This window comes from Arachis hypogaea, chromosome 19 (assembly GCF_003086295.3).
Source record: "Arachis hypogaea cultivar Tifrunner chromosome 19, arahy.Tifrunner.gnm2.J5K5, whole genome shotgun sequence".
NCBI lineage: Eukaryota > Viridiplantae > Streptophyta > Magnoliopsida > Fabales > Fabaceae > Arachis > Arachis hypogaea.
The window spans coordinates 158,875,509-158,895,731 of NC_092054.1; the positions used below are offsets into that span (position 1 = coordinate 158,875,509).

At 36.5% G+C, this 20,223-nt stretch overlaps 5 protein-coding genes across 11 annotated transcripts; 1 reads left to right on the forward strand and 4 right to left on the reverse strand.

Annotated features, from left to right (window-relative positions):
- The first annotated feature begins 837 nt into the window (after positions 1-837).
- LOC112776108 (uncharacterized) lies at positions 838-5,197 on the forward strand. Its single transcript, XM_025820110.3, has one exon. The coding sequence runs from the start codon at positions 1,007-1,009 to the stop codon at positions 5,057-5,059; it is 4,053 nt and encodes a 1,350-aa protein (XP_025675895.1). The 5' UTR covers positions 838-1,006; the 3' UTR covers positions 5,060-5,197.
- A 2,119-nt stretch (positions 5,198-7,316) lies between these two features.
- LOC112776398 (uncharacterized) lies at positions 7,317-9,585 on the reverse strand. 4 transcript variants are annotated; one of them, XR_003189923.3, is made up of 2 exons: positions 8,005-9,584; positions 7,317-7,602 (listed from the first exon to the last, which is right to left on the reverse strand). XR_003189923.3 is itself a non-coding variant. In XM_025820555.3 (2 exons), exons 1-2 carry the CDS (start codon positions 9,432-9,434, stop codon positions 7,561-7,563), a joined length of 1,218 nt encoding a protein of 405 aa, XP_025676340.1. In that variant the 5' UTR covers positions 9,435-9,585; the 3' UTR covers positions 7,317-7,560. The 4 variants fall into 4 exon arrangements, 3 of the variants coding, with proteins under 3 accessions (XP_025676340.1, XP_025676341.1, XP_025676339.1); XM_025820555.3 differs by having other exon boundaries at positions 8,259-9,585; XM_025820556.3 differs by having other exon boundaries at positions 7,317-7,545; positions 8,259-9,584.
- A 2,731-nt stretch (positions 9,586-12,316) lies between these two features.
- Positions 12,317-14,106, reverse strand: LOC112779640 (uncharacterized). 2 transcript variants are annotated; one of them, XM_025823972.3, is made up of 3 exons: positions 13,555-14,106; positions 13,208-13,308; positions 12,317-12,611 (listed from the first exon to the last, which is right to left on the reverse strand). In XM_025823972.3, exons 1-3 carry the CDS (start codon positions 13,811-13,813, stop codon positions 12,543-12,545), a joined length of 429 nt encoding a protein of 142 aa, XP_025679757.1. In that variant the 5' UTR covers positions 13,814-14,106; the 3' UTR covers positions 12,317-12,542. The 2 variants fall into 2 exon arrangements, with proteins under 2 accessions (XP_025679757.1, XP_025679758.1); XM_025823973.3 differs by having other exon boundaries at positions 13,208-13,293; positions 13,555-14,058.
- Positions 14,107-15,391: 1,285 nt separating this feature from the next.
- LOC112776011 (uncharacterized) lies at positions 15,392-16,161 on the reverse strand. The gene has a single exon (XM_025819960.2). It carries the CDS (start codon positions 16,159-16,161, stop codon positions 15,553-15,555), a length of 609 nt encoding a protein of 202 aa, XP_025675745.1. The 3' UTR covers positions 15,392-15,552.
- Positions 15,392-19,972, reverse strand: LOC112776012 (protein phosphatase inhibitor 2). Of its 3 annotated transcripts, none has more exons than XM_025819961.3 (5): positions 19,725-19,934; positions 18,399-18,462; positions 18,108-18,220; positions 17,600-17,776; positions 15,392-17,075 (listed from the first exon to the last, which is right to left on the reverse strand). In XM_025819961.3, the coding sequence occupies exons 2-5, from the start codon at positions 18,401-18,403 to the stop codon at positions 16,903-16,905; spliced, it is 468 nt and encodes a 155-aa protein (XP_025675746.1). In that variant the 5' UTR covers positions 18,404-18,462; positions 19,725-19,934; the 3' UTR covers positions 15,392-16,902. The 3 variants fall into 3 exon arrangements, with proteins under 3 accessions (XP_025675746.1, XP_072085012.1, XP_072085011.1); XM_072228911.1 differs by having other exon boundaries at positions 16,619-17,075; positions 19,895-19,972; XM_072228910.1 differs by having other exon boundaries at positions 16,619-17,075; positions 19,730-19,930.
- Positions 19,973-20,223: the final 251 nt, after the last annotated feature.

A 20,223-nucleotide genomic window follows, 5' to 3' on the forward strand; every position in this document is an offset into this window, starting at 1 on the left:
TTTGGCATGAAACTCGTTTTCATGGAGGAAGAAGAAAAAGAGTTGTTCATAATGCATGGTGAGTAGCGTGCTTTAGAAAAAGAAAGTGATTGAATAACGTGCATTTATTTACTTTTGAATGTGAAAGTGTAATGCGTATATTTTGTTAGACTTATGCCAACTTGTAAGACTTGTAAATAAAAAAAAAAACTTTTATATGTAGTAGGTCTCTAAACAAAACCAAAGAAATTAAGAAGAGTGATAGGACACAGGCCCCGATTTCAATGAAAAAGGAGATAGACAAAAGCCGGGTTTTCTGAAGGAGCACGGCCAATAGCTTTGCAAGGTTTATAATCATAATAATATGTTATCCAAATAAAAAACTAATAATTGTATCATAATTGATCAATTAACACGTATGGACTTGAAACTTGTAACATAATTCCGACATACGAATACGTATTACGTCATAGGTGCATAGATTACTTCTCATAAAGAATATATATAATATCATAATAATACTCCTGTTTGAACAATAATGCTTAGATAATTAGATGAGAACAGTGAAATAACTATTACTTTGAGATGAATGTTAAAGAGTAGAAACTTCAAGAATTGTATAACAAAAATGTCATGTACACAGAAAAAATAATTATTATGTATTTGAATATAAATATATATTATTTAATTTATTTTTAATATATATTTTATATTTTAATATATATATATATACACACAAGTGATCAATTTGATAATTGATTTTTTGTACAGTAGAATTGAATTCATATTTTTAAGTATATAAATATGAAATAATTTTTGGATGAAAAAGGCTTGAATGTGCTAAATCAGACAAAAAAATTGCATTATTATTTATTAATAAAAGATTTGGATAGTGATAAAATTCTGGGCAGAACTAGTGAACAGTGATTTATTGATCTTTAAAATGAAGGAAGGAGGAGGAGTGTAAATGTGTAATAGTAATACTAATACTGTGTATGCCGTTATGAAGGCTTGAAAGTCACGTGCGATGCATGCTGCCCCTCTGACACATAACTTCTTTTGCTTCTCTCTCTCACTCTCTCTCACACATGCTTCATGGCATTGCCTCCTCCTTCTTCTTCTTCTTCTTCTTCTTCTTCTTCCTCCAATGGCATTTTCATTTGCATGCACAACCACCACAACAACTGCCTACACCATATTCTTCAAGAAACACCATACCATCATGAAAACATCTCTCTCTTCCTCTCTCTCTCAGCCATCCATGGCGAGATACTACAACCTCGGACTCTGCTACCTTCTCCTGTTCCACTTGTTCTGCGGTGCCATTGCTGAACAAAACAACCAAAACCCAGAAAAAATTTCACTACTTTCCTTCAAAAATAGCCTCCACAACCCACAACTCCTCCCTTCGTGGCACCCTGCAACTCCGCACTGCGACTGGGTCGGCGTCACTTGCCAACTCGGCCGAGTCAACTCGCTCTCCCTCCCTTCTCGCAATCTTAGGGGCACCCTCTCTTCCTCCCTTTTCTCTCTCGCCTCCCTCGCCACCCTCGACCTTGGCGACAACAACCTCTCCGGTGAACTTCCCGGGGAACTTGGCCGCTTGACTCAGCTGGAGACCCTCCGACTCGGCTCCAACTCGTTTGCCGGAAAATTACCTCCTCAGCTGGGACTCCTCACAGAGCTTCGCACCCTCGACTTCTCCGGCAATGCCCTAGCCGGAGAACTTCCGGAGACTATCGGAAACCTGACCCAACTCGAGTTCCTCGACCTCAGCAATAATCTATTCTCAGGTTCACTACCTTTGTCTCTGTTCACAGGACCCGTATCTCTGATTTCCCTTGACATCTCCAACAACTCTTTTTCCGGCGAGGTTCCGCCGGAGATCGGGAACTGGAGGAACATCACCGCACTCTATGTGGGGAACAACAGATTATCTGGGAGGTTACCCAAGCAAGTTGGTGAGCTTTCAAAGCTTGAGATTTTCTATTCACCTTCCTGTTCCATTGAAGGTCCATTACCCAAGGAAATGGCAAAGCTCAAGTCTTTAACAAAACTTGACCTTTCCTACAACCCTTTGAGGTGTTCGATTCCTGAGTTTATTGGGGAACTTGAGAACCTCAAGATTCTTGACCTTGTTTTTTCTCAGCTCAATGGCTCAGTGCCACCTCAGCTTGGAAGATGTAGAAGCCTGAGGTCTGTTATGCTTTCTTTCAACTCACTCTCTGGTTCCTTGCCTATGGAGCTCTCTGAGCTTCCAATTGTGACTTTTTCTGCTGAGAAGAATCAGCTTCATGGGCCATTGCCTTCCTGGCTTGGAAACTGGACCAGTGTTAACTCTCTGTTGCTCTCTGCTAATCATTTCTCCGGTGCGATTCCGCCGGAGCTCGGGAACTGCAGTATGATGGAGCATCTCAGTTTGAGCAGCAATTTGTTGAGTGGAGAAATACCTGAGGAGCTATGCAATGCTGCATCACTTTTGGAGATTGATCTTGATGACAATTTCCTATCTGGCTCCATTGAGAAAGTGTTTGTCAAGTGCAAGAACCTCACTCAGTTGGTCCTCATGAACAATCAGATTGTTGGTTCAATACCTGATTACTTTTCCGAGATTCCCTTGATGGTGCTGGACCTTGACTCCAACAATTTCACTGGCAACATTCCTTCCAGCCTCTGGAATTCGTCCACTCTGATGGAATTCTCAGCCGCGAATAACCGTTTGGAGGGTTCTCTTCCTGTTGAGATTGGCAATGCTGTTATACTAGAAAGGCTTGTTCTTAGCAATAATCAAATTTCCGGTACTATACCGAAGGAAATTGGAAGGCTCACTGGCCTTTCTGTTCTTAATCTAAATGGTAACATGCTTGAAGGGAGTATTCCAATTGAGCTCGGTGATTGCATTTCTCTTACCACATTGGATCTTGGAAACAATAGACTCAATGGCTCCATTCCTGAGAAACTGGTGCAGCTGAGTCAACTGCAGTGTTTGGTTCTTTCTCACAATGATCTGTCCGGGCCTATTCCCCATAAGAACTCTTCCTACTTTCGACAACTTACCATACCGGACTTGAGCTTTGTTCAGCACCTTGGTGTGTTTGATTTGTCCCATAATAGATTGTCTGGCACCATACCTGATGAGCTGGGGGGCTGTGTGGTGGTTGTGGATCTATTGATCAGTAACAACCTGCTATCTGGGAGTATTCCAAGATCACTCTCGCGCTTGACTAATCTTACAACTTTGGATTTGTCTGGCAACTTATTGTCCGGTTCCATTCCACCAGAGCTTGGAGATGCCCTTAAGCTGCAGGGTTTATATCTGGGATACAATCAACTCTCAGGTGCAATCCCTGCAAGTTTTGGGAAATTGAGTAGTTTGGTGAAGCTGAATTTGACAGCGAATAAGCTGTCTGGTCCAATTCAAATTAGTTTTCGAAACATGAAAGAGTTGACACACTTGGACTTGAGCTCCAATGAGCTCAGCGGCGAGCTTCCATCCTCACTGTCAGCAGTGCAAAGCCTTGTTGGGGTTTATGTCCAGAGGAATCAGCTTTCTGGCCAAGTAGGGGAGCTCTTCTCAAACTCAATGACTTGGAGGATTGAGATTATGAATTTGAGTGAGAACTGGTTCAATGGGAACTTGCCACGATCTTTGGGAAACCTTTCGTACATGACAAATTTGGATCTTCACAGAAATATGTTGACTGGAGAGATTCCTCCGGACCTCGGAAATCTGATGCAATTGGAGTACTTTGATGTTTCAAGTAATAAGCTATCAGGAAGGATTCCAGAGAAGCTATGCAGCCTAGCTAATCTGAATTTCCTAGATTTGTCTCAAAACAGATTGGAAGGGCCAATACCAAGAAGTGGCATTTGCCAAAACTTATCAAGAGCTAGATTTGTGGGGAACAAAGATCTTTGTGGGAAAATGCTTGGTATTAATTGTCAGATCAAAAGCATTTGCAGGTCGGCTTTTTGCGACGCATGGAGGGTAGCTGCAATTGCCATTACAGTCATACTGATAACTCTGAGCATTGGTTTTGTTCTATATAAATGGTTTAGCAGGAGGCAAAGTGATCCTGAGGAACTTGAGGAGCGCAAACTAAACAGCTATGTGGATCAAAATCTTTATTTCCTGAGCAGTAGCAGATCAAAAGAACCTCTGAGTATCAATGTGGCAATGTTTGAGCAACCTCTTCTGAAATTAACCTTGGCTGATATCCTCGATGCTACTGACAACTTCAGCAAGGCAAACATAATTGGAGATGGAGGTTTTGGAACTGTGTACAAGGCCACTTTGCCTAATGGAAACACAGTTGCTGTGAAGAAGCTCAGCGAAGCTAAAACGCAGGGTCATCGCGAGTTCATTGCCGAGATGGAAACCTTGGGCAAGGTGAAGCATCAAAACCTTGTTGCATTGCTGGGATATTGCTCAATGGAGGAGGAGAAAGTCCTTGTTTACGAGTACATGGTAAATGGGAGCTTAGATTTGTGGCTAAGAAACAGGACCGGAGCCCTTGAAATCCTGGATTGGAAGAAACGTTACAAGATTGCAGCCGGCGCAGCTCGAGGGCTAGCTTTCCTTCATCATGGTTTCATACCCCACATCATCCACAGGGATGTTAAAGCAAGCAACATTCTTCTGAATGAGGAATTTGAGCCAAAAGTGGCAGACTTTGGACTTGCAAGATTGATCAGTGCTTGTGAGACTCACATCACCACTGACATAGCCGGAACATTTGGTTACATCCCTCCTGAGTATGGACAGAGTGGGAGATCCACAACAAGAGGAGACGTGTACAGTTTTGGTGTGATTTTGCTCGAATTGGTGACCGGAAAAGAGCCAACTGGACCTGATTTCAAAGAGATTGAAGGTGGGAATTTGGTTGGATGGGTTAGTCAGAAGATCAAGAAGGGTGAGGCTTCTGATGTTCTTGATCCAACAGTTCTTGATGCTGATTCAAAGGCAACGATGCTTCAGATGCTGCAGATTGCTTGTGTATGCCTCTCAGATAACCCTGTGAACCGGCCTACAATGCTTCAAGTGCACAAGTTCCTCAAGGGATTAGGGGATAGTAATTGATTCAATGCTTCCTATTATATATAGTATTTTCAGTTTCTATTTAACTGCAGACTCATCTAACACGAGCTTCATTATATATATATGTAAAAGCTCTCCTTTGCAAAATAATAATTAGTACTCACAGAGATGTTTATTGAACTCGTGCGTTTATTATCTTGTTCATAACCCATGTTTAAGAAATGTACAAAAAATCAAGCCTTAAATATGCAGATAATATTATTATAATAAGAAATGAAGATGAAGTAGAATAGGGTATGAGTGATGTTGAACAAATCCCTATGCAGCCTCGTTCAGACAGACTCACAGGAACAGCCACTGCACTACTGCAGTGCTACCGATGCCAACAACTTGTTTGCTGAAAAGCCTGCTGCTCAGGTTGTTAATGTTGAATAGATTCTTTCATCAATAAAATTTGTGTAATTATTATTAATCCCCTTCTTAATTCATTGGGCTAATTGGACTTCCTTTATACCATTATCTCCAACTCCAAGGATTATCGTAAATCTTACTCATACACATTATCATAGACCTTTCAAATATCATGTTAAGATTCCTTTTTTTAAAGATATTAATATCCATTACACTCTATATGATTTTTTTTTTGGGTGACAGATATGATTATTATTTAATCATCTTTTAAAAAATCATTTTATTACATTTAAAAAAAAAAACAACATATACTAATATCCTTATAAAAAAAAAATTAGAGGTACCGAAAATCTCCCCTTAATTTTGTTTCATTTAGATAATTATTAGTGCTACAATTTCCATTTTTTTTTCCAAAAGAAGAAATTGCACAACTTTAGTTTAGCAAAAAAATCAATCACTATGTATTAGTGTGTATATATATTTGTTTATTTAATTTTCAAAGGGTACAAAGTACAATACAACACATAAGTGCGACATTTTTCATTTGTTTGTGTGAGATCGGTTTTCATATGAAAAGACATTACTCTAATGCCCTGAACTTTCGATGAAAGTATGCATGTTGTAGAGCCAATAATACAATCAGAACTCAAGCTCAAGTAAAAACTACTGCTAAACCATAAGTCTAAGCAAATAGTTAACCTAGACTTTCGATTGTACTCAATACGAATGACAACAGCCATGCATCATTGACATTTGTAAATAGTGGATACAACAGACTAATACTACACTGTTGTGGTTCAAGTATGAGTTGAGTCCTACATCACTTAAATTTAGATTTCATGAAGTGTATATTTTAGAATGCCTTAAGATTTTGGTTTTAATGCTGTCTAGCCTGTTTTCGGTTTCTCACTTGATCTGTCAATTTGAATCTCCTCTGATTTTGAACTCCATCTAAGTTATTTAAGCTCAACATACCCATAAGTACATCATACCAAGAGCACGAACATATGATTAACTAACTAATTTGGTAGGCATACGCATAAGAATCAACTAATACCATATTCAGATCTTGTAGGAAAATGGTATGATGAACAAAGATAAACTTTGGCACGTCATCCATTAAGATAATCAAATGGTATATTTCCTGACATAACTTCTATAAGATCTACACTATTAGATTCTTGCATCTTGGTGCATTTAAGTCATTCCCGACCTTGTAACCCACTACAACATGAGTTTTAAGATCTTATCACCAGAATTTGATGCTCATAGCTCATTTGTGTATGCAGGTGTTATTTCAGGCAAGTTTCATGTCTAGTCAAAGCACAAAACAATTATCAACATAAACCACCCCTATTCCCCTAGCCCTGAGTAATTAAATTTCTAGTCTCCATCTATACACTGCAGTACTGAAACTTCTCAAAACAGATAATCATGGATCAATAAATTAAACTGACAAACAATGCATAAATGTAATCTATTTCTAAACAATTCTAAAACCGATTTACATGTTACATACAATCTAGATGTCCTTAACTATTCTTAAATGTACCATAATAAACGCAATGATCTTATTATGCACACAATAACTTAGGAGTAAAAACCAACCCCAACCATTTATCTCAAAACACACATAAGGGGTGGTTTTCAGGGTAGTACTTTACTTCATTATTACGCTCAATTGTTATGGAGGGAAAGAAACAAGACACCTATGATCCAGAATGCAAACAGATCTTTCTGGCTTTCCCCTAATCCCCTGTGATATGTCTGAGTTACATACTTAACAGGCGTAAAAATGCTACTATTGGAGGAAAAACAGCACAATACCTTTGATCTGCCCGCTATAACTCAGTTATGATTTATCTATAATTTGGTCATCAATACATAATCAGCATTATAGTTCGGTTATGATTTTCATTCTTTATACCTTATTTGTAATTGATTAACAGCTATATTTCTACAAATCCTATAAAAGGCAATATGGAAAGAAGAGTTATGTTTTTTAACTCAATCTTAATTCATACAAGATTACACAAAACACTGACTTGGGCGTTGAAGTGCCTTTTGCAGGTGCCCACACTCCGTGTTCTTCCCCAACCGAGTATAATTCATCCAGCCTGAAGAATCCGAGATCATCTCAAGGTGGACAAGTGATACATAGAGGACGACTCAAGCTATACAAGAACAACCTTCATGAATGCTTCAAGAAAGAATATAATACACAAACCCCAAAAGTAGTAGGTGTTCAAACATGACAAAGTATACCTAAAGAATAAGTATATAAATGGCTTATGCAGTATGGTAGATAATTCTAGATACTACAACATATGCAAGTTTGCAGGATAGGTTTGAAAGCAATATGGAATAACTATATAGCTTTGGCCTTTCTATAGTTAGTTTATTGGATATAATTCTCGTGCCCAATAATGACTTTCAACAGCTACAATCAACTCAGTTATATTTGAAATTTTGCAGTTACCTAAAGAATCAATCATAATCCGTTAACTAAGCTACAAAACTTCAGCTATAAATTCAACACTCCGCTGAAAAACTCTATGAAAGTGTATTCAACTTACAATAAAAGGCTCACCGAAAGGCCCAAGGGAAAACGCCCTCAACAAAACAAAAGGGCTCAAGAAATGTATAGCACACAATGGCGATGAAGCAGAAGCATCACTGAAGAGAATATTGCATAAAGGAAGGTTATCCACCACGACAAAAACAAAGCAACTCCCTTGACTAATGTAGAGCTAGGAAGTAAATCACTCAATAATGGGAGGTTTGCAATAGAAGGAACATCAATTTGAGATAACCCAAGAAAGAGAAGTACCAGCACAGGTGGGCCAAGGAACTGCAAAACCACAAGGCACAAGTAGTGATTATGCAGAAACATCTTTGCCCTGCTATAATCCAAGTCAGGAACCTTACTAGCATGGAGCCTTTGGTACCAAGATAAAAGAGCTTCATTCAGATACATCTGAAGGCTTGGCCTTAATGCCACAATCTGCAACAAACTAGACCCAAACAAGCACCACCACCTAAAGTTCCCGAAATCAGAAGGTGAAAACCCCATGTTTCCCAACAATTTCTCTGCATTGCCAACTTCACTGCCACCCTTACTATTGTTATTGTTGAAGTTTGAGTTGTTCACGAAAATCTCAGCTAAAGGCTTAATCCAAATCAAAGCAGTAAATATAACAAACAGTTGGTTTGCATAAAGGATGGTGCGACCAAACCATCCACAAGTGATCATGGACAAATTGCAACGAATCTGATCAGTTCCAAGCCAAAAGGAACGTGCGATTCTAGCAGCAGGAATGAACAACACCAATGAAATGAATCCCATGAATGCAGCAAGGAGAACCTTCCAGAACCCATCAAGACCAGCAAAATGGAGGTCTAAAAGCAACGAAGAGGTGTGATCCAAACCCAAAATCCCCACAAAAATCCCGAAAACACCAAAAAGAACACTGAGCTGCTTCTCGGATCTCCTGGACGCGGATCTCTCGAAAGTGAGCCTCGCAAGCATCATGACCCACATGTAAAGGCTCAAACTTGACAACAGAATCGGAACGAAAGCACCACTCACGAAGAAGCCAGAATTGGTATCGGAACCCAAGTAAGAGTGAAGGAAGAGGGAAGAGAGGGTAACGAAGGAGACGGTGAACGCAACACAGTATTGATCGATGTAGAGGCGGGATTGAAGGTGAGCATGGTCGAGCCTGAGCCTGAAGATCTGGGCATTCTTCTCATCGAAATCGAGCTTGTCCTTATTCTTGGGCCGCTTTCTGAGGTCGGGAGCAGGGCCTTCGGGGGCGCTAGGGCGGCGAATGGCAGCACGAAGGCCGTTGGAGGTGGAGGGTTGGGCATCGGGGTGGATGTAGGTTTGGAGAGCGTAGAGGAAGAGAATTGGGAGCCTGAAGAATGCGATGAAGAACGCGAGGAAGAGGGAGAGCGAAGCGTGAAGGAGTGGGGCTTTGTACAATAACACCAACTGCACCATCATCCTCACCTGACTCCTCTCTGTTTCTGTGTCTCTCTGTGTGTTTCTGAGATCTTAAAGCTTTAACATTTTTTTTTAGGTGGAAAATATTTCATTTTTTACTTTAAAATTGTAAAAAGTAGAAACAACACTCACCCAAACCCCTTATATTTTCATCCGTTGCTCAATAAAACCTGCAATTGTTTATGATGCCATTGAAATATACTAAATTCCTGGTTTTAGATAGGGGTGTGCATGGGCCGGGTGAAACCGGGTTTGGTGTGATACAGACCCGACCCGAAATATATATCGGGCCTATTTTTAAGACCCGAACCCGACCCTAGACCCGATGAAATCTATACACTTTCGGGCCACGATTATACCGGGTAAAAACCGGGTGAAAACCGGGCCGTTAACATTATATTACCTTGATACCTTCTTGTAAGTTAGCATGTAAAAATATCCAAATTTCCAAGACTCCAATCATTATTTGACATGGTAAAATTCACTTAGAAATATATACTAAGAACCAACTCTTCTCTAAAATTAAAGCATAACCATAATCAATACTAATATTGCCTAATAACACCAAATATTTAAATCAATACAAATAACACAATATTATGCATTAGTCTAAAGTCTTATGCATTTTAAACATAAAATATTAACTTATAGTCTTATATATAATGACTAATAACACAAAATATTAAGGTTTACAACACTTAAATTTCACATAATAATAGCCATCATCCATCACTAATAACACAAAATATTAATTATATATGATGACCGGGCCACCGGGCCGATTTCGGGTGACCCGAGCTATGGCCCGGACCCGACCCGAAATTATGACCGGGTCTATTTTTGAGACCCATACCCGGCCCTAGACCCGATGAAATCACACCAAATTAGCCCCTAAAGTGTTCGGGACCGGGCCGAGTCTTCGAGTCGGGCCGGGCCATGCACACCCCTAGTTTTAGATTTAAAATTTATTATAGTCATCTTTGAAATCAAATTTTAGGCACTATATTCATTTTTAGATTTTTTAACATTGAGTAACAGTAAACTAATAGAATGAACTAGTTTTGATTTCTCATGCTAGATAAAAAATTAAATGACATTATTGTTTTATTTAGATGACAAAAACAAAAAAAAAATAAAATTATAAAATAATTTGTACATTATTTAAATTTTTTTTTTTATTTTTATTTTATTTAAGTGCTAAAACAAAATAACATCGTTTAATAATTTATTTAGCATGGTAAATCAAAATTAGTTCAGCATTTTATTTACTAATTCAATGCTAAAAGAAATTTATGGTCTAATATGATACCCATAATTAGATCTCGAAAATTTGTATAATAAATTTTAAATTTAAAATACTTTTTTCATACTAAATGATAAAAACCATAAATCTAAAAGACCACTTTAAAATTTAGTAGATTGAGATATATAACCAACAACTTTATTATCATTATTAGCGATTCAATTATCAAATGGTGGTAACATTAATAATATTTATCAACTTACTATTTATATAAATTATTTTATACTTCTCAACAAAAGGAGATTCATAAGTTCTACAAAACTAATATGATTTAGACTTTATCGAAGACCTAATAATTCTCGGCTCAGAAGACATTCTATTTCTATTTTTTACTTCTAACATTTTATTTTTATAGGATTATTCTATCTTTTAAATATTTTAATTTGAGTGTTAAAATATCTTTAATTTTACGTATATATTTTAATATTTACTGACTTAAATGTCAAAGTATCTTTTATATGTACATCTCCAATTATTCTCCATTTGATTCTGACCGTAACCATTGAAGTTTTTTTAACAAAGAATTCTTCTGTTATATAACTCGAAGTCTTCATTTCACCCTGGTTATGTACTCTATGTAAAAACTTTCGAACTATGAATCACATCCTCGATGACTTATACGTTAAAAAAATATTATCAACTCGGAAATATGTATACAATTAACTAGTGTTAGTTTAAAATAAAGTAAAAAAAAAATATTAGTCTCCTAAAACTTTTTATAACAAAAATTAGTTATAAATTGATCATCAGTAAAATAATATAAATAAATATATAATAATTAATTTAGTAATTATATTGACATAATATTTTTGAAAAATCAAGTGTGAAAACAACGTGTGAAATATGCAATTTAGTCCTGAAACAATATCGATCATATCACATGTATGATATATGCAACCTCATGAAAATATCTCAATTCCTCAATAAGTTATTACTCTATCTATGTTTCATCGATCCATCTCACTACCACAGAATCTTATCGTAAAAATCTTACCCACCCCAACTATAGTAAAATATCTTAGCCCTTGCTCTTTTTGTTTCAAAAGCCATTTTTAAGACAAGAAATGAATGTAGCATTGACTATGTAATGCCAAAAATATATCTATATCTAATTTGGACAACCAAAAGTGTGACGCCTTTTTAAGTTTTAATCACAACTGAAGAAAAAACATTTTTCCTAAAATTATATATATTTTTCTTTCATTAATGTATTTTCTTTTTCTATCACCACTATTTACGATTCTTATTTCATTGTTTCTTTTTCTACGATAGAGATAGATGGGACCCAAAATAAAACAACAAGTTTAAATATAGAATTTAATTAAAATATATACACTAATTGCATATAAGATTGGTCTGCATTGCTATTATTCGGATAAATTTCAAATTTTAAATGATTTTTCAAATAAAAACTTAACAGAAAAGTCACTTTAATAGTTAATACAAACTTATTTTCATCAACATAGTGAAATTAATTTATTATTGGAAAATCACATTATATTACTTTACCATCTTCTCATCAATATAGAGTCATAAATTGCTTTTTACCTATAATAATAAGAAAAAGACAACCCTTAAATCACCCAAAAAAACAAAGGAGTTCAAATATAAATAAATATTATCTCTTCGGAACAAGATAAGCATGGAAAATAAGTTACAAAAGAAGATAGAAAGAATTGTTAACAGCTAGTATAGCCCACCAATAATGCAAAGGGGGGAAAAAAGGCTTCATCTGTGTTTCTTTGCCGGCGGGAGCAGGAACAGGAGCGATGGAAGATGGTACTAAACAATGAAGATTACTTAACTCAATGTTTATGATGCTCACCAACAAAAGCAGTATCTTCTGCTCCTCCATTTTCTATTTCTGGGACCACCTGTGGGGACATAATTCCAAATTATTTCACCATAATCAAACCCCACAATGTCATCAATTATCATAGTCACCTTCCCCCGCATCAATTTATATTTTAAATAAAAAATATTTGATAACAAAAAAAAATTTAGTTAAAAATTTGTTTTTAATAAATCTTCAATAAGATAAATTTTGTCTTTTTTTTTTTTGTTTTCCTACCGTTTTAAATTTTTTAGATTGATTTAATTTGTATACACATTTTATATGTTGACATTCATATCGAATGTATGTTAATGTTATCACATACAGATACGTTTTATCTCTTAATATAAACTGTATGTATTTGGATTTCGAGTACGTGCAGTGGTTGTTGGTGCACAAGCAATTAATTTTCTAACCATATGATATGCGTGCATACGAGGAGTGCGGAAAGTAATTTTTGTAATTTGTAGCCATTGAATAGCTATTAATGATGTTTTTAATGGTGTAAGATTTCATTCAATGGTATAGAATTACTCACTTCATATTAACTAGAATTTGATAAAGTTGTTCGCCCTAGATTTTTTCGCGTGCATATATATAGGGTGTAATTAAGAAATTAATTAATTAAAGACATGCCTGCTCCTCCATTGATGAAATCCGTAGTTGCGATGATCTCCTTCTCCTTCTCATGGATCTTCTTTTCTCCGTTCTGGATCGGGGACCTATCAATAACGAATCTGTCACGTGAAAGGAAAGGAAATAAAATAAGATAAGGTTATATATTGAATGAAAATTCAAAGTAAAGTACATATATAGATGAGATATTTCTTTCATATAATATAATATTAAAGGAAAATGAAAAAGGCAAAGAAAATATCTGAGTGGTATATTCGATATTTTCCATGATAGATGGATGGATGAGAGTGTGATTTTACGTGCTGTTTGATTTAGGTCAAGTCAAAGTGAGTCCAATAATACCCTACCTGACGGTGATGAGGCTTCATGCTTCTTCTTCATCTTGCTGTTGCGGCTTCCTTCCGAGTCCAAGGTGGATTCCGACGAGTCCGGGAGGTGGCGGTCCAGCCGGAGTAGCTGCCATCTGCCGGAGTAGTAGTCCCCTCCGTTGCGGTGGAGCATTGTGCGGACGAAGGAGGCTTCCATGGTGTTGAGGAAGTGCACGTGCCTCTCCTCCGTCCAAAACGGCGCCGTTTCACCCTTGGCCACCTGCACCATTGATTCCATTCTCGATCGACGGTGCTAATTGGTTTTTGTTAGAGAGAAGGGAGAAGAAGCGTGAAAGAGAGAGAGAGAGAGAGGAAATCAGGAAAGTGTGGTAAAAATTTAGAAAGAAGAGGTGAGGAGCCACACTATATGTATAATGTATAAAAGGTTCTTTATTCTTTATTACCAAAACATGTACAAAAAAAATATCATGATACTTTGTGTTTATTTAATCTATATTATTGCTCAAATAATGATCTATGCTCTTAAATACCATTTCGTGCAAACGACAACTTTGATTACCTGTCAGGAAAGAGAGAGTGAGAGAGGAGATAATGTAAGCTTAATTAATAAGTTTATGGAAGGGGTTGGTAATTCTTTTGGATTTTTTAAATTAAACTTCGATTAGTACGTAAAATCGTCTGTTTAAGATAAAGTAAGCCAGCTACTATCAACAGTACGTAGCACATATGATAATGACAAGGCGGAGATATATAATCTAGGATATATATCTTCAAATGATAATATCCAGTAGTCATGATAGTTGCTTCACTTTTAATATATATATATATAAGAGATTATATTAAGCAATAAATATGGATGAACTTCTAAATATTTAGTCATTAATGCACCGAAAATATGTTCATTATGATTTATCCAAACATTGATTAAAAGAGAAGGTAATATATAGTGTAAAAAATGTGAAAATCTCAAAATGGCATCTCTCTTAACTAATAATAGAACACATTTTCATATGATGAAAATCAAAATCATGTGTTTAGTTTTTCACTTTTATAAAATTAATTGAATCCGAATTTATTTTATTAACGTAAAATAATTTATATTTTTAGTAGCTTATTAAAAGTATTTCTAATAAATTTTGTTAAAAAAATACTTCTCCTAACAAATTGATTCTGACTAACAAAAATAAGTGCAAAACAAACACTAGTTTACATATTCAACAATTATCTAATACTATTTCCTATAATTCATAGTATTTATCATTTTAGTTATTTACACGCAAATTAGAGTATATCTAATTGAACCAGCTAGTGTTATTAGTTGCTTCTAATAAAGAAATCTGAAAAGTCAAAAGACACACCATACACTATAATCCTAGTATATTATTGCATTATACTTCAATTGAACCGTCAATAATGTATTTTTATGATTTATTGATGGAAGAATTACTACTAATATATAGAGAAGAGCGAGAAGCAGTGGAAAGGGAGAGATTCTTGAGTTAAGCTTTTTGTCTACGTAAAGAAATTTCTATGGAGGGCGAATAGGAGGGGAATATCGTTCAAAATATCTTGAGACTTACGAATCTTGACTATGATTTTAAAAGTGACAATTTATTTATTTATTTTCTGTATAAATTTGTGTAAGGAATCATTATTTTAGAATGTCATATGAAGTATAACCGAGCTGTGCTATGGAGCCATCGTTTTTTGGCACCCTACCAAATATTTGTTTATTTATTTTGTCAAAAGAAACCAAAAGTCGTTCGAAGAATTCATGGCCTCTATATACTGCCTATTATGTGGCATTTGAGAGAAAAAATAGAACTATTTTCACCGTAAAATGGTTGATGAGTAGTTTGGGTAAAAGAACTTAATAAAATATCTTACTCATGGTGCGTACTTAGCTGCTTAATTGATATCAAGAACCTTATAGAACAGTGGGTACATTTATTTCGGGTGAGCAGATGAAGATATGACCCAAATAGTGACACGGACATGACACATTGACACTTAAATTCACTCAAGATTAGTGTGACGAGATCGAACGGCTTCAGGGGTCTGATCCAACGCCTCTCGAAGCTTGTAAACAACCATCTCGAACACCACAAAAAGAGCCCCTTCGTACAAACTCCCCATCGGAAGCAACTCATTCCCCTCACCCTCTTCATCATCCGCCATCGTCTGCGCTGCCACGTAAGCCACCGCATTCGCGTGTCTCACGCACGACCCCCTCTCCGGCTGGGCCGTCAGCAGGAGGACCCTCCCGCCGTTGGATCGGGCCACGCTGCATATGGCCTCCACGGTGGAGAACCCCCCGGGGCCGGCGGAAGCCACCAACAGGTCGCCGGTAGCGATGGGGGGAGTGGTCATGTCGAACACAAGGTGGGCCTGTAGGCCCAGGTGAGCCAGGCGCATGCAGAGGGCCTTCAGCATGAGGCCCTCGCGGCCCACTCCGTAGAGGAAAACACGGGCTTTTCGAGAGGCTACGGCGGTGAGCTCGTTGACCAAGACGTCAAGCGGGGGCGGGTACGGGTGGGTGGGCTTTGAGAATATGGATGCTATTTGGCTGCAGATTTCTGCGGCCATTGAACCTGCTTCATCCGACCTAGATTGAGCAGATTTCATGCTTATTCTTCTTCGCGGACCTATTGCGCCTAGAACCGAGAGTTTCTGCTCTCTATTTCTATCCTTAATGAATCTTAACTCTTAAAATATTGTTTTTTTAAATATGATATTTGAATAGATAATATTGGCAAAAATTTTGTTCCACATAAAAAAGCACGGATGGGAAAATGACATTGTACCACCCCATAATGTCTTATTAAGCCAAACATAGCACTAAAATGATGCCAAGATGGATAAATATGATGACCTCCTACATCCGGAGACTGGAGACAAAAACGTGCATGTGAACAAGCTAAGCTAAACCTGATGCCAAAATTCATTCATCAAAGCAACTTACCTCAATCTTTACTTCTTAAAGAAGCCAATCGGAGTCGGATCAACTAAATAATACCTTAAAGAAATCTTATTGCAGTAATGCTTCCTAGTGAGTAGTGAGTCATACAGGAGTATGTACGGATGATGCAATTTTAGTCTTTGGATAAATAATATAGTGTGTAGTGATCCCACAAAAAGAAAAATAAAAGATAAACAGACAGGATCGGCATGTGGAAAAGGATGAACTATTTACACACAAATGACACAAGGAATACAGTGAAATCGTTCTGTTATGTCCTGCCCACAGAATGAAATGAATAACGAAACCAGAGAGTGGGTTTTATTTGTTGATCACTGTGTAAGAAACATTAGTTTGAGGCATTGAATGGGCAATCTTTTCCTTTACCCGGTGATGTCACAGTCCCTTCAGCTAGCACTCACTGCAGATTTGTCACTGCTCCCCTTCCCCTTGGTTAGCTCGGCATTGTTATCCTCGTCACTTTCGTCCTCTACAAGAGAAGCCTTCTGCCTCAGCTCTTTAACTTTCAGGAATTCATCATAGTGGGCCTTTCTCTGCTCTTTAAAACTCAAATTCTTATCTGTTTCAGAATCCCAGCCAAGGGAAAAAAAATTTCAGGTTACAATAGATAAAGTAATCAATCAGTTAAAACACACACACACACACACATATAGCCCAGAGGGGATCAAGAAATGAAATGCCCAAAAGAAGCTCTTGGTAAGGGTCAAATGCACCAACTTGTAATCAAGCATTTCTTATAGCTGTCTTTGCAACAAAGTTAAATTAAAATAAAATATTGGTGATAAATATGATGTCCAGTAACATACAATTCTTGATTTACCGAAGTTTTGAAATTGGATACAGCAACTAGCAGCTTGCTATGCTTGTGCAGTGCCAGCCACATCTATTACATGTCGTAATTGATTATACATATTAAGGTGATAGGGTAAACTATAGAAAGATTTGAATTATTTGGATTGGAAATTGAATATCAATACGGAATCTCACTAATAAAAAGCACAAGCAGATAGAAAAAGTGATGGTTGCAATAAAATGGATAGAAGGTTCATATCTTTGTCACAACAAATGAAGATTTAATATTACCATCATCATCTTGTTCCATTGCTTCTGCCTCATCCTCTGACGACGTCCAGCCATCAGACTCCTTTGTGCCTTTTCTGCTACCAGAAGCCGCATCATCAAAGGCTGATACGGCATTTGTTTCACAATGTTCACCATCAACACATTCCTCAAAGCTTCCTCTTATGGGAGATGGAGAATCTAAAAGATTTGGTTGTTCATATCAAATGTAGCCGCACATAAGTGACTTTTAATCTAGACTGAGACATGCTTGAGATAACATTAAAACCACCAAAAAAAATTTAGGATCCATTTCAAACTTCCTTAACAGTTAGTTATGTTTTTAGAATAACAGATGCAATATTAAAGTAGAAGAATATTTCTTCTCTAATATCAAACAGTTCGATTCATGTAACTAACCCCACATAGTGGGACAAGACGTTGTTGTTGTAATATCAAACGGTTTAACCAATTCTGCTATGCAAGAAAGTGATAAAGAAAATGCAAAATTTTAACAGTGTTCTTTCCATGCCTTCATCATCAATCATAGGGTGATACGGAGTCTTCGGCTCAGTAATTTTCTGCCTCACGGGTTTGGTTGATTCAATTTCTACAATGTTAGCCTCATCCCATCTTACACGTGATCTGCAATGTGATAACAAATGAAATATTCAAGATATTCAGACTTAGCCATTCATTCCACATGAACAGAATTCTTAGCTCACCAGATACACAAATTACAGTAATCCAAAGAATTCAACTTAAATTTCATTTCCCACATTAAATAAGAAAATTAACGAAAAAGGAAGATTGGTAGTAGTACTTCATTTTGGTAGATGAATGGGTTCTTCAAACGCCAAATGCATGCAGTTATTCCCCGAAGTGAACTGGTAAACCCGAAGAACAAAAACCAGTTTATATGTTAATACCCTGACATTCAAAAACACAAACTTTGACGAGATAAAATAACGTAAAATAAAGAGAGAGCATGCAGAAGCAATGAAGAAATAACACCCTGGACAAGTTAAAGAATGTCCACAACCACTACAAACATATAAACACTGATTATTTGATCTTGCAGCAGCAAATGGTGAACACATGGAAACCCAACCATACCAAAAACTATGAGGCCAAGTCTGATCACCTAACTTGGATAATTACTTCTACGAGGAACAACAGTGTGAATGTATATAGACATAAAGATGAAATATATGAACTGGATCAATTATATCATATATATAAAAAGAAAGCTAAATAACAAACTGGCAGTGAATATTAGTGAAACGAATACAAGAAAATTAGATTGACAAGTTGATGTGCAAACAGAAACCGAAGGGTGAAGAAAACCAGACATAAATTGAGAGCTGCTACTACAATGGAAGTATAAATGATTTACAAGTTTCTACTACTCTACTGTGGCAGCCATAGTGGTTAAAAGAAAATACAGCCTTTGACAATGCAACACTCTTATATATGAAACTTTTACTATTCTCAAGATCTTAGTCCAAGATGAAGTTGGAAAACTACACTACCATCAATTTATAATATCTTGCATTCATAATATCTCAAACAAACTCTTCCAGGTAAGAAACGCAGTTAATAGCCATTCTAACAGAATTCAATACCAAAACATTACCAAGGCAAAACACTAGACATCATATCCCATGCTGGCAAAAAGGATTACATTTCATGAGGGTAATATACAGTCCAACCCTAAAGGGCAAACCTTTGGGGTAGTGCACAGTTCATTGATAAGATGCTTGCATTTCACAAAATTAAAGAGCGAGAAAACAAAATATTATCACATAAATCACAAAGCAATTGAATAACACAGAAATGCAGAATATCCCAATGAAACATGAAACTGTGGCAAGAATGAACAAGAAAAAGCATGCAAGCATATTCAAACAAGCCAATTCCATTTCAATTTGCAGGGCGCCGCACAATGGTAAAATTCCATAATCATGAGTCCAGTTAACATAATAAGCAAATGGCAATTGCTTCATTGTCGAAACAAGTACGGTGTTAGGCACCGATTTAACACATTTGAATGATTACCCTAATCACGATCTAGCTTACAGAAAAAGTAGGAAAAGACAAAGCAACATAAAGAGGGAAAAATCAATTGTAGATCGGGCGGAGATAAAACCTCACTTAGAAGTTTGGTTGAATAAAATCTGAGGATCAAGTAGAGAGCATCCCCAGACAGCGGCTAAAATGATAAAGGCAAAACATGAAGTAGCATTTTTTCTCGCATTTTCTCGGGAAACAAACTGCTGGAGAGAGAGAGAGAGAAAAGTTTTTAGTTTTTAGTTTTACCTGAAAATTGAAATTGCGGGGATTAGGTGGAACCACTTCCTTTGCACATGCCAATAAAAGTATAAAACAGTTGTCATATTAGTTACAAAAATAATTACATAAGGCTAATTTTTTAGGAATTATCATATAGATCTATATAAAAAGAGAATTATCAATTATTAAATTTTTTAAAATGATAAGAATTAAAAAAGTGAATCAATAATGTATTCAATTCAATCCACTAATAATTATAAGATGAGAACTCATGTGCAGTCGACTTTATCTAAAGTTGATAACTGACTGCTGTTGAATAAAAATTTAGTCAAATCAATCAAATTATCTAACAATTT

Bases quoted from the DNA above. Each gene is read 5' to 3' on its own strand.
- LOC112776011 (XM_025819960.2), bottom strand. From the start codon at position 16,161: ATGAAATCTGCTCAATCTAGGTCGGATGAAGCAGGTTCAATGGCCGCA.
- LOC112776108 (XM_025820110.3), top strand. From the start codon at position 1,007: ATGCATGCTGCCCCTCTGACACATAACTTCTTTTGCTTCTCTCTCTCA.
- LOC112776398 (XM_025820554.3), bottom strand. From the start codon at position 9,434: ATGATGGTGCAGTTGGTGTTATTGTACAAAGCCCCACTCCTTCACGCT.
- LOC112776012 (XM_025819961.3), bottom strand. The intron at 17,777-18,107 runs GCATGGAAAGAA...CAAATCTTTTAG, and splicing joins CCCTATGATTGATGATGAAG to ATTCTCCATCTCCCATAAGA. The intron at 17,076-17,599 runs GTAATATTAAAT...ATTCTGAAACAG, and splicing joins AATGGAACAAGATGATGATG to ATAAGAATTTGAGTTTTAAA.
- LOC112779640 (XM_025823972.3), bottom strand. From the start codon at position 13,813: ATGGAATCAATGGTGCAGGTGGCCAAGGGTGAAACGGCGCCGTTTTGG. The intron at 13,309-13,554 runs GTAGGGTATTAT...TTCACGTGACAG, and splicing joins TGAAGCCTCATCACCGTCAG to ATTCGTTATTGATAGGTCCC. The intron at 12,612-13,207 runs GCATGTCTTTAA...ATGTCCCCACAG, and splicing joins TTTCATCAATGGAGGAGCAG to GTGGTCCCAGAAATAGAAAA.